Source organism: Mus musculus, chromosome 3 (assembly GCF_000001635.26).
Source record: "Mus musculus strain C57BL/6J chromosome 3, GRCm38.p6 C57BL/6J".
In the NCBI taxonomy this organism is placed as follows: domain Eukaryota; kingdom Metazoa; phylum Chordata; class Mammalia; order Rodentia; family Muridae; genus Mus; species Mus musculus.
In genome coordinates this window covers 88,553,449-88,569,760 of record NC_000069.6, presented here as the reverse complement: position 1 = coordinate 88,569,760, position 16,312 = coordinate 88,553,449, and the positions used below count along the sequence as shown (strand labels likewise).

The 16,312-nt window shown below is 50.7% G+C and overlaps 1 protein-coding gene across 3 annotated transcripts; it reads right to left on the bottom strand.

The window, feature by feature from the left end:
• Positions 1 to 35: 35 nt before the first annotated feature.
• Ubqln4 (ubiquilin 4) lies at positions 36 to 16,084 on the bottom strand. Of its 3 annotated transcripts, none has more exons than NM_033526.2 (11): positions 15,849 to 16,045; positions 14,272 to 14,423; positions 13,769 to 13,971; positions 12,842 to 13,104; positions 9,985 to 10,143; positions 6,428 to 6,653; positions 5,252 to 5,391; positions 4,671 to 4,754; positions 4,433 to 4,548; positions 3,884 to 4,070; positions 36 to 1,680 (listed from the first exon to the last, which is right to left on the bottom strand). In NM_033526.2, the coding sequence occupies exons 1-11, from the start codon at positions 15,954 to 15,956 to the stop codon at positions 1,528 to 1,530; spliced, it is 1,791 nt and encodes a 596-aa protein (NP_277068.1). In that variant the 5' UTR covers positions 15,957 to 16,045; the 3' UTR covers positions 36 to 1,527. The 3 variants fall into 3 exon arrangements, with proteins under 3 accessions (NP_277068.1, XP_006502459.1, XP_030108789.1); XM_030252929.1 differs by lacking the exon at positions 15,849 to 16,045 and adding an exon at positions 15,342 to 15,822 and having other exon boundaries at positions 42 to 1,680; XM_006502396.3 differs by lacking the exon at positions 9,985 to 10,143 and having other exon boundaries at positions 15,849 to 16,084.
• Positions 16,085 to 16,312: the final 228 nt, after the last annotated feature.

Below are 16,312 nucleotides of genomic sequence, written 5' to 3'. Positions count from 1 at the left end.
TCCCTCAGGAAAAAACAACAAACAAACCACCAATATAATCTCACAACAAAAATCACATTATTTATTTACAAAGGCCAGAGTGGGTGTTGGGTATAAGGGGGGAAGGGAAGGCATGTCTGAACTGTCTGGGACTGTCCCCCACCTACGGCAGGATGCCTTTCCTTACCTGTCTCTCAGCCAGGGGTCCTCCAAGTACCTGGACCACACAGCAGAGAAAATGTGGCGAGAGCTTCCTCTGGTACTCGTTAAGCAAAGCCCAGTTCCATACCAAAGGCATCTGCCATCCCACCTCTCCTCAAATACAAGTTTCTGGCCTAGAGGGAACCAGCAAATAACTGAAAGGCAGGAGCTCTGGAAGAGAAACCTCACTATTCTTTCACCAAGGAAGCAATGGTGGCCAGGGTACCAGTCAGAGCCATTATTGCTCAGAGAATTACTCAATCTGCTTTCTGGTTACCCAATACCCAGAGGCCCAGGGACCCGGCTCCCTCAATGCTATAGTCTTCCACAAGATTGGCCCTTGTACCCACTTATCTCTGTTGACAAAGTTGTGAACCAGAAATCAACAAAGAACACACACCTCCCCAACTTGCATGTACGCACACATATAGATTTTCTACAATGCTGAGAAACCCCACCAGATCTTCTGGAGAGTGGGGCTCAAAATACTGGAGCCTGAAGACTGGGTTCATTGGAACGTGAGCGCAAATATGTCTGGAAACAATGGAGCCAATTTGATTTCTCATGGGTCACACTGTTCAGCTTTGCTGAACTTCTATCTTCAGTTCCAAGTCCATCAGACTTTCTTCTGTCAGGCCTGAGCCTGGCTTCTCCACCATGAAATCTATTGGTCTTTCTAGACTCTGTCAACTCCAACTTCCAAGCCTCCTGCCCAGGCTGTCTCCCCGGGTCCCTGCTTCCGAGAGCTCTCAGCTGTGGCTCTAGAGCACCAGTGTCCACTGGTCTGGTTTGATCTTGATAACCCTACCCAGACTGCTGACTCACTGCTGCCTTTGGACAGAAGGACAGGCTATATGAAACAGTATAGGGGTAGAGAAAAAAAAAACAGTTTCACCAGGACCTGGCCAAAGAGTGAGATTCAAACTGGTTGGGCTGAGGTGAGGGAGGGAGAGGAGGGTAGGAGTAATGTAAGGCTAGCTAAACTCTAGTGGTACCAACGGAAGACTTCCGGTACGCCAGGCGGGGTCCTCCTCTCAGTCCCCTGGAGAAGAATGTATGTTGCCAAGGTACTTGTGGGCAAGGAGATGTGGCCAAACTGGCACACTGTGCACACTAGATAGCTCTGCTCCAAGAGGACCGGGAGAGATTTCATGAGACAGTAAACGAATCAAAATCCTTGGAGAGCTTTGGGTTGGGCAGAGGCCTTGGAAGTTGGAAGTCACCCTGCGGTTCTTGCTGCTCTGTTCGTAGGGGTCAAAGAAGACAGGCCATGGAAGATAGGGCTTCACAGAGGAGCCAGAGGCTGGCGCTGAGAGGTGGGGAAGGCAGGAGGCACCAGCCAAGGGATCAGGAGAGCTGGGAGCCCAGGAGTCTCTCAATAGCGGCATTGATGTCCCCTCCTGTGGCGATCAGGGCCTGTAGGTTGGCCTCACGGTTAATAAAGCCCATGGAGTTGAGTTGTTCCAGCTGCTGTTGAAATCTCACTTCTGGCATCGGCACCTAGAGGAGGCAGGACTTGGCAAGTGGGCATAGACCCATTCTCGGGCTAGCCCCTCCCTCCCTTCCTTCTTCCCTTCCTTCCTTCTTTGAGAATGTTTTGTTATGTAGCCCAAGCTGGGCTAGAATTTGCAATTCTCCTGCCTCAGCCTCCTGAGTGCTGGAATTACAGGCATGAATACTGTGCCTGCCTCCTACAGGAACAGTTTGAATTTGAGTGTTTACATAGTATCAGTAGGTCCCTAATTCCCCATAACCAAGGCTGGCCCTTGAATCCACTTATGTGTCATCCTGCTGGCCCATCCATCCCCCCTCCCCTCGGGGCCTCCTGCTTAGTGTAAGGAAAGTGAACTGTAATTGAAGGACAGAGAGCCTACTTCCCAAGTTCGTAAATAACTGTAACAATAAGACAGACCATATTTTTGTTAAACTTTCCAAGTCCCTGGTAGACCTGCATCAGCTTGTTCCTAAATGCTTTCCAGATGTTAACAGATGATTCAAAGATCAATGCTGGGATAGAGATTCAGTTAAGAGCACTGGTTACTCTTCCAGAGGCCCCAGGTTTGATTCCTAGCATCTACATGGAGGCTCACAACTGTCTGTAACTTTAGTTTCTAGTGATCTGGTACCTCTTCTGGCTTCTGTGGGCACCAGACACACACTCCGTACCCAGACATACATGCAGGCAAAACACTGGTAGATATAAAATAAAAATTAAAAATCTGAGAGGTGCCGGGCAGTGGTGGCATACACCTTTAATCCCAGCACTTGGGAGGCAGAGGCAGCAGAGGCAGGCGGATTTCTGAGTTCGAGGCCAGCCTGGTCTACAGAGTGAGTTCCAGGACAGCCAGGGCTACACAGAGAAACCCTGTCTCAAAAACCCCCCCCCAAAAAAAACCAACCCCCCCAAAAAAACCAAACCAAAAAAAGACAAAAAACAAAACAAAACAAAACAAAAAAACAACCAAAAACAAAAAACTGAGAGGCTGGGCATGGTGCCACACACCTTTAGTCTCAACACTCAGGAGGCAGAAGCAGGTAGATCTCTGACTTCAAGGCTAGCCAGGTCTACAAATTTGAGTTCCAGGGCTATTACATAGAAAAACCTGTCTCAAAAAACTAAGAAATACAAAAAGTTAAAATTCTAATGCTGGGCTGAATATGTAGCATGCACACATGCAAGCACAAACATACAGCTCAGAGCAGAGCAGTGCAAAGGTCAGACAGGATGTCTGCTAAACATACCCCGCCCGACAGTCTTCACACATACTGCCAAAGGAAAGGTCAGAGGAGAGGCCCAGGAAAGAAAGAACATGTGCAATTTTTTTTTAACCCACCAGGAATAGAATTATTAACAGAACACAAGCCTTCTCGTTCCCACACACTCCTACAAATATCTCCTAGGAGCGCTTTCCTGTGGGGTGTCTGGGAAACACCAGGCTGGATCATGAGCAAGAGGTCACAAGGAGCAAGAGGAAGGGCAGGGCTCACTGCCCACCTGGCTAGGAATACAGGGAAGTGTGAGGGCCTCACAGGCCCTACAGTGTCAGAGCCCTTCCTAGTGCTCACTGACATTTCTCTGTTACACATTTTGTACTGGATGAGCCTCAGCGATCAACCTGGCTCAGCCCTCCCAGAATTTACACAAGTGTTTGTAGAATAGTCCAGAAGTTTCCAGAAGAGTCACAGAGGCAGAGGTCAGAGATGCCAAGCCACCTCTGTGCCTGCCTAAAGTCCTGGCCTTTCCTTTTCACCATCCACTAGCTGTGTGAGTGAGCCGCCAGTTACCTGACCTCTTTGCCCTTGGCTTTCCCCATCAGTGCCATACTGATACTGTGACTGCATGGTGCCAGGCATGTGCTGAGCACTGCCACTACTCTTACCCTACTTTAAAGCTATACAGACCACTTAGCTGTGGTGGCACATGTCTTCAATCCCAGCACGCAGGAGAAAGAGGCAGGAGGATCTGTGAGTTCAAAGCCAGCAGAGGGAGTTCCAGGACAGCCAGGGCTACACAGAGAAACTATGTCTTGAAAAAAAATTTTAAGCAAAAAGAATCTGCAGAAACCTCACTTGAGGACACTTGCCCAAAGCTAATGCGTGGCGGACCAGGCCCTCCAGCCCAGTCTGCCTCCCGTGAGGCCTGTGCTGCTGCCTGTACTGCCCCTGCTCCTGATGCTGCTCAGGATGCTACTGCCCTGGGTACCTGTGAGTTCCCACTTCCGGACAAAAGTTGGATCATCTGCTGCATGAGTTGTTGCTGGGCATTGGAACCCGCACTGGGAGGAGATGTGGCTGGCACGCCCGGGGAAGAAGTGGGGGCCTCTGCCGAAGATCCAGAGTTGCTGCCTGCCAGAGGTACCGAGGTCCGGGGTGTCCCAAAGGAGCCAAGGCTGGAGGCAGGAAAAGAACAAGAGTTAGAAGATGGCAGTGCAGAACATGGTGGGAAATGGATGTGGAGGGCAGTGCTTGTAATCTGGGCATTTGGGAGGTTGAGATAAGAGGACCACAAGATTGAGGCTAGCCTGGGCTATAAAAGGGAGACTGGGTCTGAAAGAAAAAAAGAAAAAAGAAAAGAAAGAAAAAGAAAAAAAGGAAAAGGAATGGAAATGTGAGATCCACAATGAAAGTCAGAACAAAATGGAAAAGCAGACCCAGCCCAACGTACAACGGCGTGTGTGTGTGTGTGTCCCCATCTTTGTGCGCGGATGTAAGAAAGAAAAAGAAAACCTTAATAGCCACCAACACTCCTTACCTGGGTACCAGCCCAGGGGCTTCAGTCTGGAGGGTCTGTAGTCCCTGCTGGATCTGCAGCAGGGCCTGCATGGCCCGGGGATTGGTGAGGATGGAGAGAGACTCTGGGTTTTGCATCTGTTGGGAAACAAGCAGAGAAGGCAACAGGAGAAGCAGGAAAGAGCCAGTAAGTACAGCTGGCGCCTGTTGGTCACCATAACTCTGGCCGCCAGGCTTCCCCCTCTGTGAACCTCACTCACCTGCTGCAGAAACACGGGGAGCTGCAGGCGGAGCTGCTCCTGAAGCTGTGGATTCCCTGCGAACAGCGGCACATTCACCATCATCTGCAAACGTGAAGGGGTAGGGAGGCCTGGGTCATCCGACACTGGGAAGCCCCCCGACAGCCGCAGACCCTCCTCAGCACTCCCACTACTGCAGCGAATATGACCAGCACTTCGAGAAATCTCAAAGTGCTCCACAGAAGCCCGTGTGGGTCAGTGACAGAAAAAAAAATGGGCCCGTGTGCAGGGCCAGAAAACGCAGCAGGAGTCAGCCTGCGTCTGACAGTCACCCGAGCTACCACTTCAAGTCTACAGGGTGTCCCATGTGCCATGCCATGCTCCTGCAATCCTCCATCCCAGCAGGAAAGGTGCTGTGGCTGCCACCGTTTGCAGAGAGGGGGAGGTTAAACAACTTGCTTAGTTCACATAGCTGTGAAGGAGCAGAACTGGGGGTAGGAGCTTAGGCAGCCTGGCCCCTGAGTGCTTCAGCACCAGTGCGGAACTGCCCCCCGTAGCAGCCCTTTCCCCAGAAGCAAGCACTTTCTTCAGCAGTTTCATACCTGAGCAGCAAAGTCAGGGTTCTGGGCAAGCGTCTGCATCATGGTGCGCATGTAAGGGGCTGAGATGACATTCTGCATCAGCTGGGGGTTTTCAGAAATCTGCTGGAGGAGCGCCTGCATTTCTGGGCTGTTGAACATCCCTGGAACAAAGAGGCAGAGACAAAACAGGAAGAAAGGGGTCCAAATGGAAACCAGACACCTCACTCCATCTACCTTACTTCAGACACTGAGTGGTCAGAAAACAGAGAAGAGGTCACGGTCAGATAGGCATCCAAGCACCATGACATGGGGCCAAGTGCTCCTCGCTCTGAGGTCAGCTTACATTGATTTATCCTGGACTTGTCCCATCAATTTGGCTAAGGGCTAACTGGCTAGAAACCAAGTCTGAGTTATGTCCCTCGGACTGTGCCTGCAGTGAGCTCAGACACAGTGTGAGCTGGAAAGAGCTAAGCGCCGTGGAAAGCAATGGCTTTTAGACCTGCCTTAGCAGCAGATGCCTGCTTCGCAACCCCACCTCACTCGGGTACTGCAATGTTGCAGCTGAAGCCTGGACAGGAGATGTGGAGCTGCTGTTTGGTTCTCCCCTCTCCTGGAGACGGTCCAGATCCCCCAACACTTAGAAACAGCGTTTAAGCGACCTATCAAGAGCAAGTCCTCCCTCAGGAAATAAGGGAACTGAAGCACGTTAAGGGGAAAGGACTTGCCCAATTAAAGTAGCTCCCAGAGTGCAGGGAAGTCAGGGAACCAGAGCCTGTCACATTGTGCTGTCACAATGCAGAGAATTCCCTGGGGCTTAGCAGCGTGTGTTTACCCTGAACATCTTTCTCCTCTGACATCACAGCTGCCATCTCTGGATGGGTCCCGATTCTTCTGCAGCCCCTCCCCCAATCCTCATCTCCCACTCTGACCCATTTACACTGGATGGTATCAGACATGTTCATGGAGCTGGGAGGTGTGGCCTGGTTTATTCATGAGCCAGGGATACGGGATGTGGTCAGACAAATCTTCCTCCTGTAAAGGGAGGGCCATTACCCCAGGCTGCTGAGCCCTTCTCTAACTTTAATTCAGTCTCACCTGTTTTCAAAAACACTGAAGCAGTGTGGACCCCATTCAGTCCTGGGGCAGAAGAGCTGCCCTGGTGTGACCCCACTAAGCTCCTTCCACCCTAGGACATACCTGACCCCAGGCTAGCCGCATTGATCCCAAAGGGGTTCGAGACTGTCGGGTGCACCTGGCTGGTCCCCGATCCTCCGGTGCCCTCCCCACCGGACCCGGGGGCCTGGGAGGTGGGGGGCGAGGGGCTCCAGGGGTTAGGGAGGGGCTCTCGATTCTCAGTCCGAAGAGGTTGGGAGGATGAGTTGTCGGAGTTCCCGGCCAGGGAAGAGAAGGGATTGTTGCCAAACTGGGAGGAGGGAAAGGTTTTGGGTTAAGGACTGTAACAAATGAGGAACAAGGGAGAGGCTCCCTCTCTGCTCACTCCTAAGAGCCTCCCCTCCCCAGGGAAAGGAGAGACAGGGCATCAAACATCATATTCCCTGTTCTCCAGGACTAGCTCCACCCTCACCGACCCTGCAGAGGACCGCTGACTGATGCTAGTGACCGGCGGCCAACGTCCTCAGGAAACCTGCCTTCTCCTTAGCTTGTGCTCAGTGTGGGCTTCTGCTCTCTGCTGTAACCCACAGATGCTCACATACATCTTTTCCTTCGGGGATGAGGTATTTCAGCTCTTGGAGTTGTTAAAAGGCAGAGGCGATGTCAGAGTCACCACAGCTCTGACACTAGTAGGTTCTCAGGAAGAGCTCTAGGGGTGCAGGCTCTCACTTGACCCGGAGCTGTCCCAGAGTTCCCTCTTTCCCTGCCACCTGGGCCTAATCCTAAGCCCTAGAACTCTCTTCCTTACTTCCAAGGTCCCCAGAGAGGCACCTGAGCCATCCAGGAATGTCAGGATGGTACCCCAGGGGAGCACAGCTCTGGCTAAGGATTCCCTTTAGGCTTTCTCCATTCCTTGCCCTTTGGAGGGATCCCTTAGTCTGTCTCCCACACTCCCAAAGACCACTCAGGACTGTACCTCATCAGATGGCATGCTGCCCAAAGATAACACTAAACCTTTTCTCTCCATCCCTCTAACAACCAGGCCAGAGCTCTGCCCAGGGACCTGTATGCCCAGGGGGCCATGTGAGCCAAGCAGCTCTGGAGCCCCCCTCACTTGCTCAGTTTTACAGGCTTTATTAAGACTTGAAGCAAAAGGGAGACAGCTGAGCGGCTTGGCCCCGCCCACCCATTCTGTTATTCAAAGTGGGTCACAGGGTCTCAGCTAACCAATCACCTACTCTGAGCTGTGGATCCTTGGCTCCAACAAATGCCCATTTCGATAACCAGATGGCCTCAGAAACCACAGCTTGAATCTTTACATTCCTGTAGTCAGCCTAGTGTGTCCACCCCTTCCAGTTCCTGGCCGGCTCTGAACTTCCTGGTGGCCCTCAGATTAAATCTCCTTCCTTGAACTACCAGAGTTGACTACTCTGGCCATTTATTGAGTACCTACTCTATGCCTGCCTGACATAGTTATTCTAATATCCTTCTAATGCAGCAGTTCTCAAAAATGTGGTCCTATGACCCCCTGAAAGATTAGAAAGTTTTCATATCTCTATAAAATGTCAATTTGCTCTTACTGATTTACTCTCTTATGAAAGCTGTGTATGTAGCAGGGGACAGTCATCAGAATGAACACAGACCTGACAAGCCCACACTGTCTTACGGTGTCAGAATTAACAATATCTGTGGCAAGACCACGCTTTCTTCTAAATCTGTTCTCTCTTTCTCACCTCGCCCAGATTTCAGCTTTAATTTCTGACAGTAAATACTGATGGGTCCAACCCACAAAAACAAACTTTAGGGCCCTCTATAACTTTTGTATATTTGTTTTTTATAGTTTTATGTAGCCCAGGCTAGCCTTGCACTTTTAATCCTCCTGCTTCTATGTCTACAGGATTACAGGAGTGCAGTGTGGGGTGGGGCAGTGTCTCACCTAGAACCTGCCTCGAAGACCAGACTAGCTCAAACCTCTTCTACCTCTGTCTCTGAGAGCTGCCATGACAGGTGTATGCTCTCAGCTCAGCTCAGCCTCTATGAACTTTTAGAGTATACTTGGGTCCTAAGACCAAAACTGTGAGAACTACAGCTATAATGGAGGATCTCTATTGTGAAAGTGAGAGAGTGACTCAGGAGAAGATACTCAAAAACACATTGGTAGAAAATGGCCAAGAGGGTATATGGGCCCAGGTCTGTGGATGCCAAATGCTTTGTTCTTTTAGCAAAACCAGGGTTTTTTTATGTTTTACTGTGCTTAGAATTAGCTGGAGTGCTTGTTGTCTTTCTCAACTATTCAATTTTGGTTTGGTTTTGGAGACAGTATCACGTTTCTCAAGGTAGCCATGACCATGGCCTCTGGGATTACAGAGCACACAGCTATACCCAGGTTTAGCATTACAGGGGCTCAAACCCGGGGCCTTGTGCATGTTAGACAAGGAATCTACCAGCCGAGCGGCTTTATTAATTTGAGACAGAATTTCATGTAGCTCAGGCTGACCTTGAACTGCAGATCCTCCTAGATACCAGGACTACAGATATGAGACAGTACACCCCACGTTCATAAAGCTGGTTTGTTCTCTTTGGTGGTGCTAGAAGTTGTCCCTGGGCCTCACACACACTAGGCAAGTGCTCCACCAGGGAACAATATTCTCCACTTATAAAGCATTTTTCAAAGTGTGCAATCCATGGGGCTGGAGAGATGGCTCAGTGGTTAAGAGTGACGGTTACTCTTCCTACGGATCTGACTTTGTCAGCATTCATACATACGGTGGCTCAGAACCATCTGTAACTCCAGTTTCAGTGGATCTGAACCTCTCCTCTGGCCTCCACAGGCACTGCATGCATATGGTGCGCAGATATGGAGACAAAATATCTATCTATATCTATCTGTATATCTATAAAATAAAAATAAATAACTGGTTTTGTTGTTTTTTAAGTACATAATCCTGACCATGGTGCCACATCCCAACAATTGGGAAGCCAACTTGTATTTCATGTTCTGGGATGACCTGGGCTATATAGTGACACCTTGTCTTAAACAGGGCTCACTGAGCATTTACTCAAAGCAGAGGAGGGAGGATCTCTGAGACCAACCTGATTTACATGGAGCGTTCCAGGCCAGCCAGGGCTACATAGTGAGAACTGTCTCAAAAACAAACAAAACAAAAGCCTGAAGAGACTAACCAACCAGCAGCCCTAAGAAGGGTCTGGAACCCTATTATTGATAAGTCCCCCCCAAGAGATTCGGATGCAAGTGAGCTAGAGATATATCTGAGATATATGCTATACTGGTGTGTGTGTGTGTATATATACACACACACACACACACACACACACACACACACACTCTAGCTTTTGACCCCAGGTTAGCTCCCTGGCCTTTGAGCCTCTGGTGCAAGAGTTTATCAAGAACAATGCTACTATGTTCCTTGGACACCATCTTACCTACTTCCCTAAGGTCCTCTGTTATATTCTGCCCCCATCAAGTTGGCTGTCCCTGGCTCTGCACTACTGGAAATGGCTTCACGCCAAGGCCCACCCAATAGGAGACTGGGTAAGTGCAGAGAGCACTGGGCAGCCTAGATTGGGAGTAGGGAGTCCTGACCCAGCCAGCCCTCCTGTTGCTTGCCTCCTGGCCCCACCTGTTCCCGAGCAGCAGTGAACATGGGCTCCTGGATGTCCGTGTACATGCGGCGGAGGGCATTATACCCTCCCGGGACACTTTCCAGGTTGCTGAGGGCCCGGTCCTGGTTCCGCATCATTTCTTGCATCATGGCTGGGTTACGAGCAAGCTCCATTGTCTGGTGAAGGGAAAAATATGAGATGGGCCCTGGAACCAGAGGAACGCCAAGCTAGGAAAAGGGACCTGAGGAGGAGTCTGCACAAAGGAGCACAGGAACCACTCAGTGTGGCAGGGAGCGCCGCAAACCAGATCCCCTCTCTGTCGTAATCTCGGCTTGATCCTTGCCTCCCTGTGGCTTTTTGAACCGAGGAACAGTGTTCCCAGATGGAGTTAGGCAGCAATTTCTGGGCTAGAGAGATGGCTCCGTGGTTAAGAGAACTGACTACTCTTCCAGAGGTACTGAGTTCAATTCCCAGCACCCACATGGTGGCTCACAACCATCTGTAACAGGATCTTACAGATCTGGTGTGTCTAAATGCAGCTACTGTGTACTCATATACATAAAATAAATAATTCTTTAAAAAAAAAACAATTTCCATTTCTCAGGCTCAGAGGACCTCAGAGGTGTCAGAGAGCATAGGAAGATGGGGGTGTGAAGAGGCACAGGGTACAACGCCCCCAAGCACCTGGAACTGTACCTCTTCCATAGTGAGACTCAATAAATACTCACTAGATGATAAATTATTGGATAGGAAATGACCTCTTGATCAGAGTCCTGAAAGGCTAGGTATATCAGTCTAGTAAGGTGTCTTAGAACAGATTAGGATGGAAGAGAGAAGTCCTAGGAAGAGGAATAAAGAACAGTTTACAAAAGCCGGGCGTGGTGGCGCACAACTTTAATCCCAGCACTCGGGAGGCAGAGGCAGGCGGATTTCTGAGTTCGAGGCCAGCCTGGTCTACAAAGTGAGTTCCAGGACAGCCAGGGCTACACAGAGAAACCCTGTCTTGAACCGCCCCACCCCCCAAAAAAGAACAGTTTACTAGGTTTATGACACCCCTAAAGCTTGACACTGAGAGCAGCTAAGTGACCTAGAATTAAAGTCATACCCTTCTCACAATAACCACCCCAGGTAAATATTCCCATCTACCTTCTGTAAGTATGAAAATGGAATCAGAGAGGATCATGGACCGGTTGCCCCCTAATACCTGGGAGAAAACCATACAAACAGGTTTCTAGGCCAGTCTCAGCAAACCACACTGTTAGTCCTGGTAAATCAAACTGGGTAGAGAAAGGGTTCAGCCTGGACATCCTCTACTCCCTCCTTCTGGGTCTTCAGCCAAGCCGAGCTGTCAGAACACTGAGGCTGAGGGCTGTCTGCTTTAGAGCTGATGGCTCGCTCTAAGGACCTGCTGTCAGACTCAGGTCTCCATAACCCCGATGACAAGACCACCTAGCTTGCCTTCTGGCAAATACCTTTAGTCCCATCACTCAGGAGGTAGAGGTAGATCTCTACGAGTTAAGGTCAGCCTCATCTATAAAGAGAGTTCCAGGACGGCCAGAGCTACATAGAGACACTGGAATTCTGGTTTCTTTTTAAAACACAGAATAGCCAGGTGGTGGTGATGCACACCTTTAGTCCTAGCCCTTGGGAGGACTAGCAGGTGGATCTCTGGGTTCAAGGTCAACCTGGTCTACACAGAGAGTTCCAGGACAAACCAGGGACACACAAAGAAACTCTGTCTCAAAAAAACTAAAACTACCACTACCAACAAAAACAAGAACAACAAAACCCCCACAAATATTATAAGAATATGTTTCGTTTTAACCCCAGGCGGGGGCCTATGGAGCTGTGGGGCTGCTTCTCAGCAGTTGCCTGTGATTTGCCTCGTGCTCTTGCTGAGGTGTAAGATTTTGCCAGCTGCAGAGAGTTTCTGCCACTGTGTGACATTTGGGATTTTGGGAAGTTTTTAGAGGGTAGATAAATGCTAGGGCCCCAAGAGGTGGGTGGGTGGGTGGGTATTGACCATTCAGGAGGGTTGTTTGCGGTTTATTAGTAGTTGTGGTCAAACAACACAAAAGAAGAAAAAAAAATTAGATTCATAGATCTTTCTTCTCTATCCTTTCTCTAGTGATAGGGGGTGAAATGGGGGTGGGGGGTGTGTGAGGAAGAAACCATAAGGTAGCAAAAACCAGCTACAAGCAAAGAAGAAACAAGAAGAAAGAAAAGTTAAATAAATTTAGGGATCTCTATCTCTTTCTCCCCTCTATTCTTTTTTCTCTCCTATCTAGTGTTAGGGGATAAAACTGGGGTGTAGGGGGAATGGAGCCAGGGGTGGAGGGTGGCAATAAGGAAAAGAAGAACCCACAAAGTAGAAAACTCCAACTACACACTGTCTAAAAAATAAAGAAAAAGAAAAGAAAAGAAAAGAAAAGACAAGAAAAGACAAGACAAGACAAGACTATGATTTCCACTGGTGTCCTCCACCAGGCATGTTCAGCTGCTGTGTTCCCAAACACTGTCTGGACCTTCCTACTGAGGGTTCTTGGCCTCGAACATTATTTTTTTCTTTCCTTGGTTCATATACAGTCTTCCTTTGGGTCTTAGCTTAGTGACACTTGTAGGAGACCTTCTATAAGCCCCAGAGCAGGGTTGGAGCCCTTACTATGTTCCTAAGGCATCATTATGTCCAGCACTGCCTGCACATCTGTCCCACTTGGCTTAGGGTCAAGGAGTTCCTGACCCATGTCTGTTCATAACCATATCAAGTGTTCAAAGCACACCAGCTCAACTCAATGAACAAGAAGAAGGAGCAAACCGGAAGTTCAGAACAGCCAACACCAGCGTCCGCCCTCCCCAGTCTTCTCCCAGACCCACCTGCCTCATGAGCTCTGGGTTGTTGAGCATGTGGCTGATCTCGGGGTTCCTCTCCATCAGCTGCTGCATCTGGGGATTAGCCATGATCATGTGGCGCATCAGATCAGGGTTTGACATCATATCCTGGACCAAGGGGTTCTCCATGATCTGCGACAGCATCTCAGGATTGGACATGAGCTGTCTCTGCATCTGTTGCTGCAGCTCCATAAAGTTGGCGGAGCCCAGGCCCAGGCTGCCCAGTCCCAGGATGCCTCCGAAGCCAGCTGTGGGAAGGAGCAGGGTCAGAGTCTCCCTCTCAGACCCTTCCAAGATCCAGCAGACTTTCCAAGATAGACCCTAATTGCTTCTGACATGTCCCTCCCTCTTCAGTCACTCCCACAACTCCAGGAAAGAGACCTCTATAAAGGCAGGGGGCAAGCTAAGCATAGCATTGAACAGAAGTAGACCCACCTTTCTCCATTCCCCTCTTTACCCAGGACTCCCCTCCCCCAACGCCATCTTTCCTTTTGTTCCTGAACTTGAGTCCATCTCTGAAATCATGGAAACCATCATAAGGGCTGGTGAGATGGCTCAGTGGGTACGAGCACCCGACTGCTCTTCCAAAGGTCCAGAGTTCAAATCCCAGCAACCACATGGTGGCTCACAACCATCTGTAAGGAGATCTGACTCCCTCTTCTGGAGTGTCTGAAGACAGCTACAGTGTACTTACATATAATAAATAAATAAATCTTTAAAAAAAAAAAAAAAAACCATCATAAACCGATCATTCATTCCCCACCCCAGCTTGGCTTAAGTTCCAACATCTGGAAGAGTGACTACGGTCATGGGACTAGGACTAGGGATCAGGGACCATTCTTCTTCTTTATCTTTGTGCACCCCACTCCCCTGGCCAATACAAAATTATGCTCTCCCCCGCTAAAGGCTTACAGAGGATCGATGCAGTAGCACTTGAGGGCCCCTCTGCAGCCACTGGAGAGGGCCCCCCTCCACTGCCAGCATCTGAAGTTGTATTGCCAGAGCTGCAGGGCTGGACAGGGGCGGCGGCAGGTGAGGCAGGCGTGGTGGAGGGTGCAGAGGCAGAGTCAGGAGTGGATGGAGGAGAAGCAGCAGCAGTCACTGGATCTTGAGCCCTGAGGACAAAGAGTAGGGAAACCTGGCTGGAGTGTGCACAAGTGACAAGGTGGCCTTGGACTGACAGCTCAAGCCACCTCCTAAGCAGCCTTGTTCCACCCTTACCCCAGGCTAGCAGGATGCTGGGGAGAGGGATGGTATCAGTTATCAACAGTCTCTAAGGCAACCTGGGAGTACTGACAGGCTCCCCCAGAGGTAAGACCTTATCCATCTGTGCCAGGCCTGGCTGCTGAACAGGTGAGAAAGAATGGGAGGTGAGGTCACAATCAGGAGCAAGGGCAGCTCCTGTCTGTACTTACTTCTGAGGGGTTTTGATGACTAGGTGGACTGTGAGCCCATCCTTGATGCCGTGCTGGCTCAGGGTGTCCCCATCCTTGAGGATCTTGCCTGCGAAGATCAGGACCAGCTGATCCTGCTGAGCCTTAAACCTCCGGGAGATCTCCTCCTTGAACTGTGGTCAAGAGGCAGAGATCACTGCAGAGGCCAACTGCGCCCCGCTGCAAGACTTGACCCTCAGTTCTGCCCCTCTAGCTACAAGAATCCATTCAATTAGTTCCATGACACAGTATCCCAACCCTGGAAAGCCCCTGCTGCTATCCACAACAGCAGCTTCTGTCCCACCACCCAATTCTCTGAAAGTGATACCTCACAGAGGCATGGGCAGCCCTCCCCATCCTAAATCCTTCAACTAGCCTTGGGCTCAGGCTGTCTCTCTTCAGCCTTCTCTCTGCTTTTCAGTCCCAGCTTCCTCATCACTATAACAGATAATCTAGAGTATTATTGAGATCTATTGAGGAATCTAGTGTGTTAGTTACCATCTCTACTTAATTAAATTAATTAAATTTAATTAATTAATTAATTAATTAAGAGACAGGGTCTCTGCATGTAGCTCTTGCTGTCCTGGAACTTTCTATGTAGACCTCGAACTCAGATAGATCCACCTGCTTCTACCTCCCCAGGGCTGGGAATTTAAAGATAAGGATCAGAGAAGAGGTAATGTATCCGGGGATATAGGAACTCAGGTCTGGACATCAATGTCTTCATCAGACACATTCTCAATAAGAGCTGTTTTATAATTCAGCTTTTCCCAGGGGACTTAAAATTCTCTAATGAGAGAGCAGCAGTGGTACCAACGGCTACACTGGGGCGAGTTAAATTTTCTAGATTCTATCAGCTCCTCCAAAACACAACACAACACAACACATATTCTAACTATAAACAGTGCACTTGCTAAGCAAAAGATCCCTCTCTTCCAACCAGATGGCCTATTCTAAGCCCCGCCTATGTGCAATTCTGGAGCAGCTTCAAGCAGTGGGGAACACAGGCAATACTCCCTCACTCATTCTATATTATTTTGTTGAGCACCTACTGCGCTCAGCAAATCCTGTAGAGCAGAAAACTGAACTACACAACCGTTTCGATTTGCGACAAGGAGGCTCTGTGGAGAGAGAGAGAGAGGGAGAGAGAGAGAGAGAGGGCACCACCACCACGCGACACTCCCGGGAGAGCATAGCCGCAGCTCGCTCGGGCCGCACGGTGCCTTAGCGCCTGGAACCTCTACCAGTGACCCTGGAGCACACTCTCCTCAAGCCTAGGCTCCAAATGGAGCCCGCAAGCAAGGTGTCCCTTCCTCAAGCTCCCCCACCACGCCCCCAGCCCGGGTAGCGCGGCCAAACCGGCCCCTACCCGCGCCACGCTCCCCGGACTAGCCCTGGCAGGGCGCCCCCTACCCGCTTCTCCCGCCTGTATGCCCCTGGATTCCGCCCCGGCCGGGGGCCCGTCCCCGGCGCCAGGCCGACCCCGAGGTCTCCCTCTCTGCTCTGACCCCCTCGGTGCGCTGCTCCCGCCCTCCTGTCTCCTCCCAGCCAGATACTACCTCCTTGACCGAGGCTTGATCGCAGATCACGATCTCCTCCTTGTCCTTGGGGGTCTTGACGGTGACCCGAATCTGGGGCCTCGTCTCAGCCCCACTCGGCTCCGCCATGCCGCCGCCCGGCCGCCCGCCAGCCCGTCCGGCTCCTCCTCCTCCTCCTCCCGGCCCGCCCGGCCCGGCCCGACTCCGGGGCCTCCAACTCCCCCTCCCGCCCCTCCCCAAGGCTCCGCCGCCCACTCCGGACAGCCGCAGCCACAGCGCCCCGGGCGGCCTGGGGGAGCACTGCAGCTGGGGCGGCCCAGGCCCGAGCAGGGTGCGCAGCTGGCCCGGGCCGGACAGCGCGGAGGGCGGGAGATTCAGGGCCGCCTGCGGCTCCCTCCTGTTCGGACAAAGGACTTTCGTTGTCGCCGTCTTATCTCCGTTCCCTGGGGTCACTTGGTTTTCTTGAGAGGCCTGGGTTCGTTCCT

What these genes read in the sequence shown, in the direction of transcription:
- Ubqln4 (NM_033526.2), bottom strand. Translation starts at nt 15,956, where the DNA reads ATGGCGGAGCCGAGTGGGGCTGAGACGAGGCCCCAGATTCGGGTCACC. An exon ending in TGCGGCTAGCCTGGGGTCAG is followed by an intron (nt 5,392 to 6,427) that starts GTATGTCCTAGG and finishes TCTTTGTTCCAG; the next exon opens with GGATGTTCAACAGCCCAGAA. An exon ending in GCCCCTGGGCTGGTACCCAG is followed by an intron (nt 4,071 to 4,432) that starts GTAAGGAGTGTT and finishes TCCTGCCTCCAG; the next exon opens with CCTTGGCTCCTTTGGGACAC.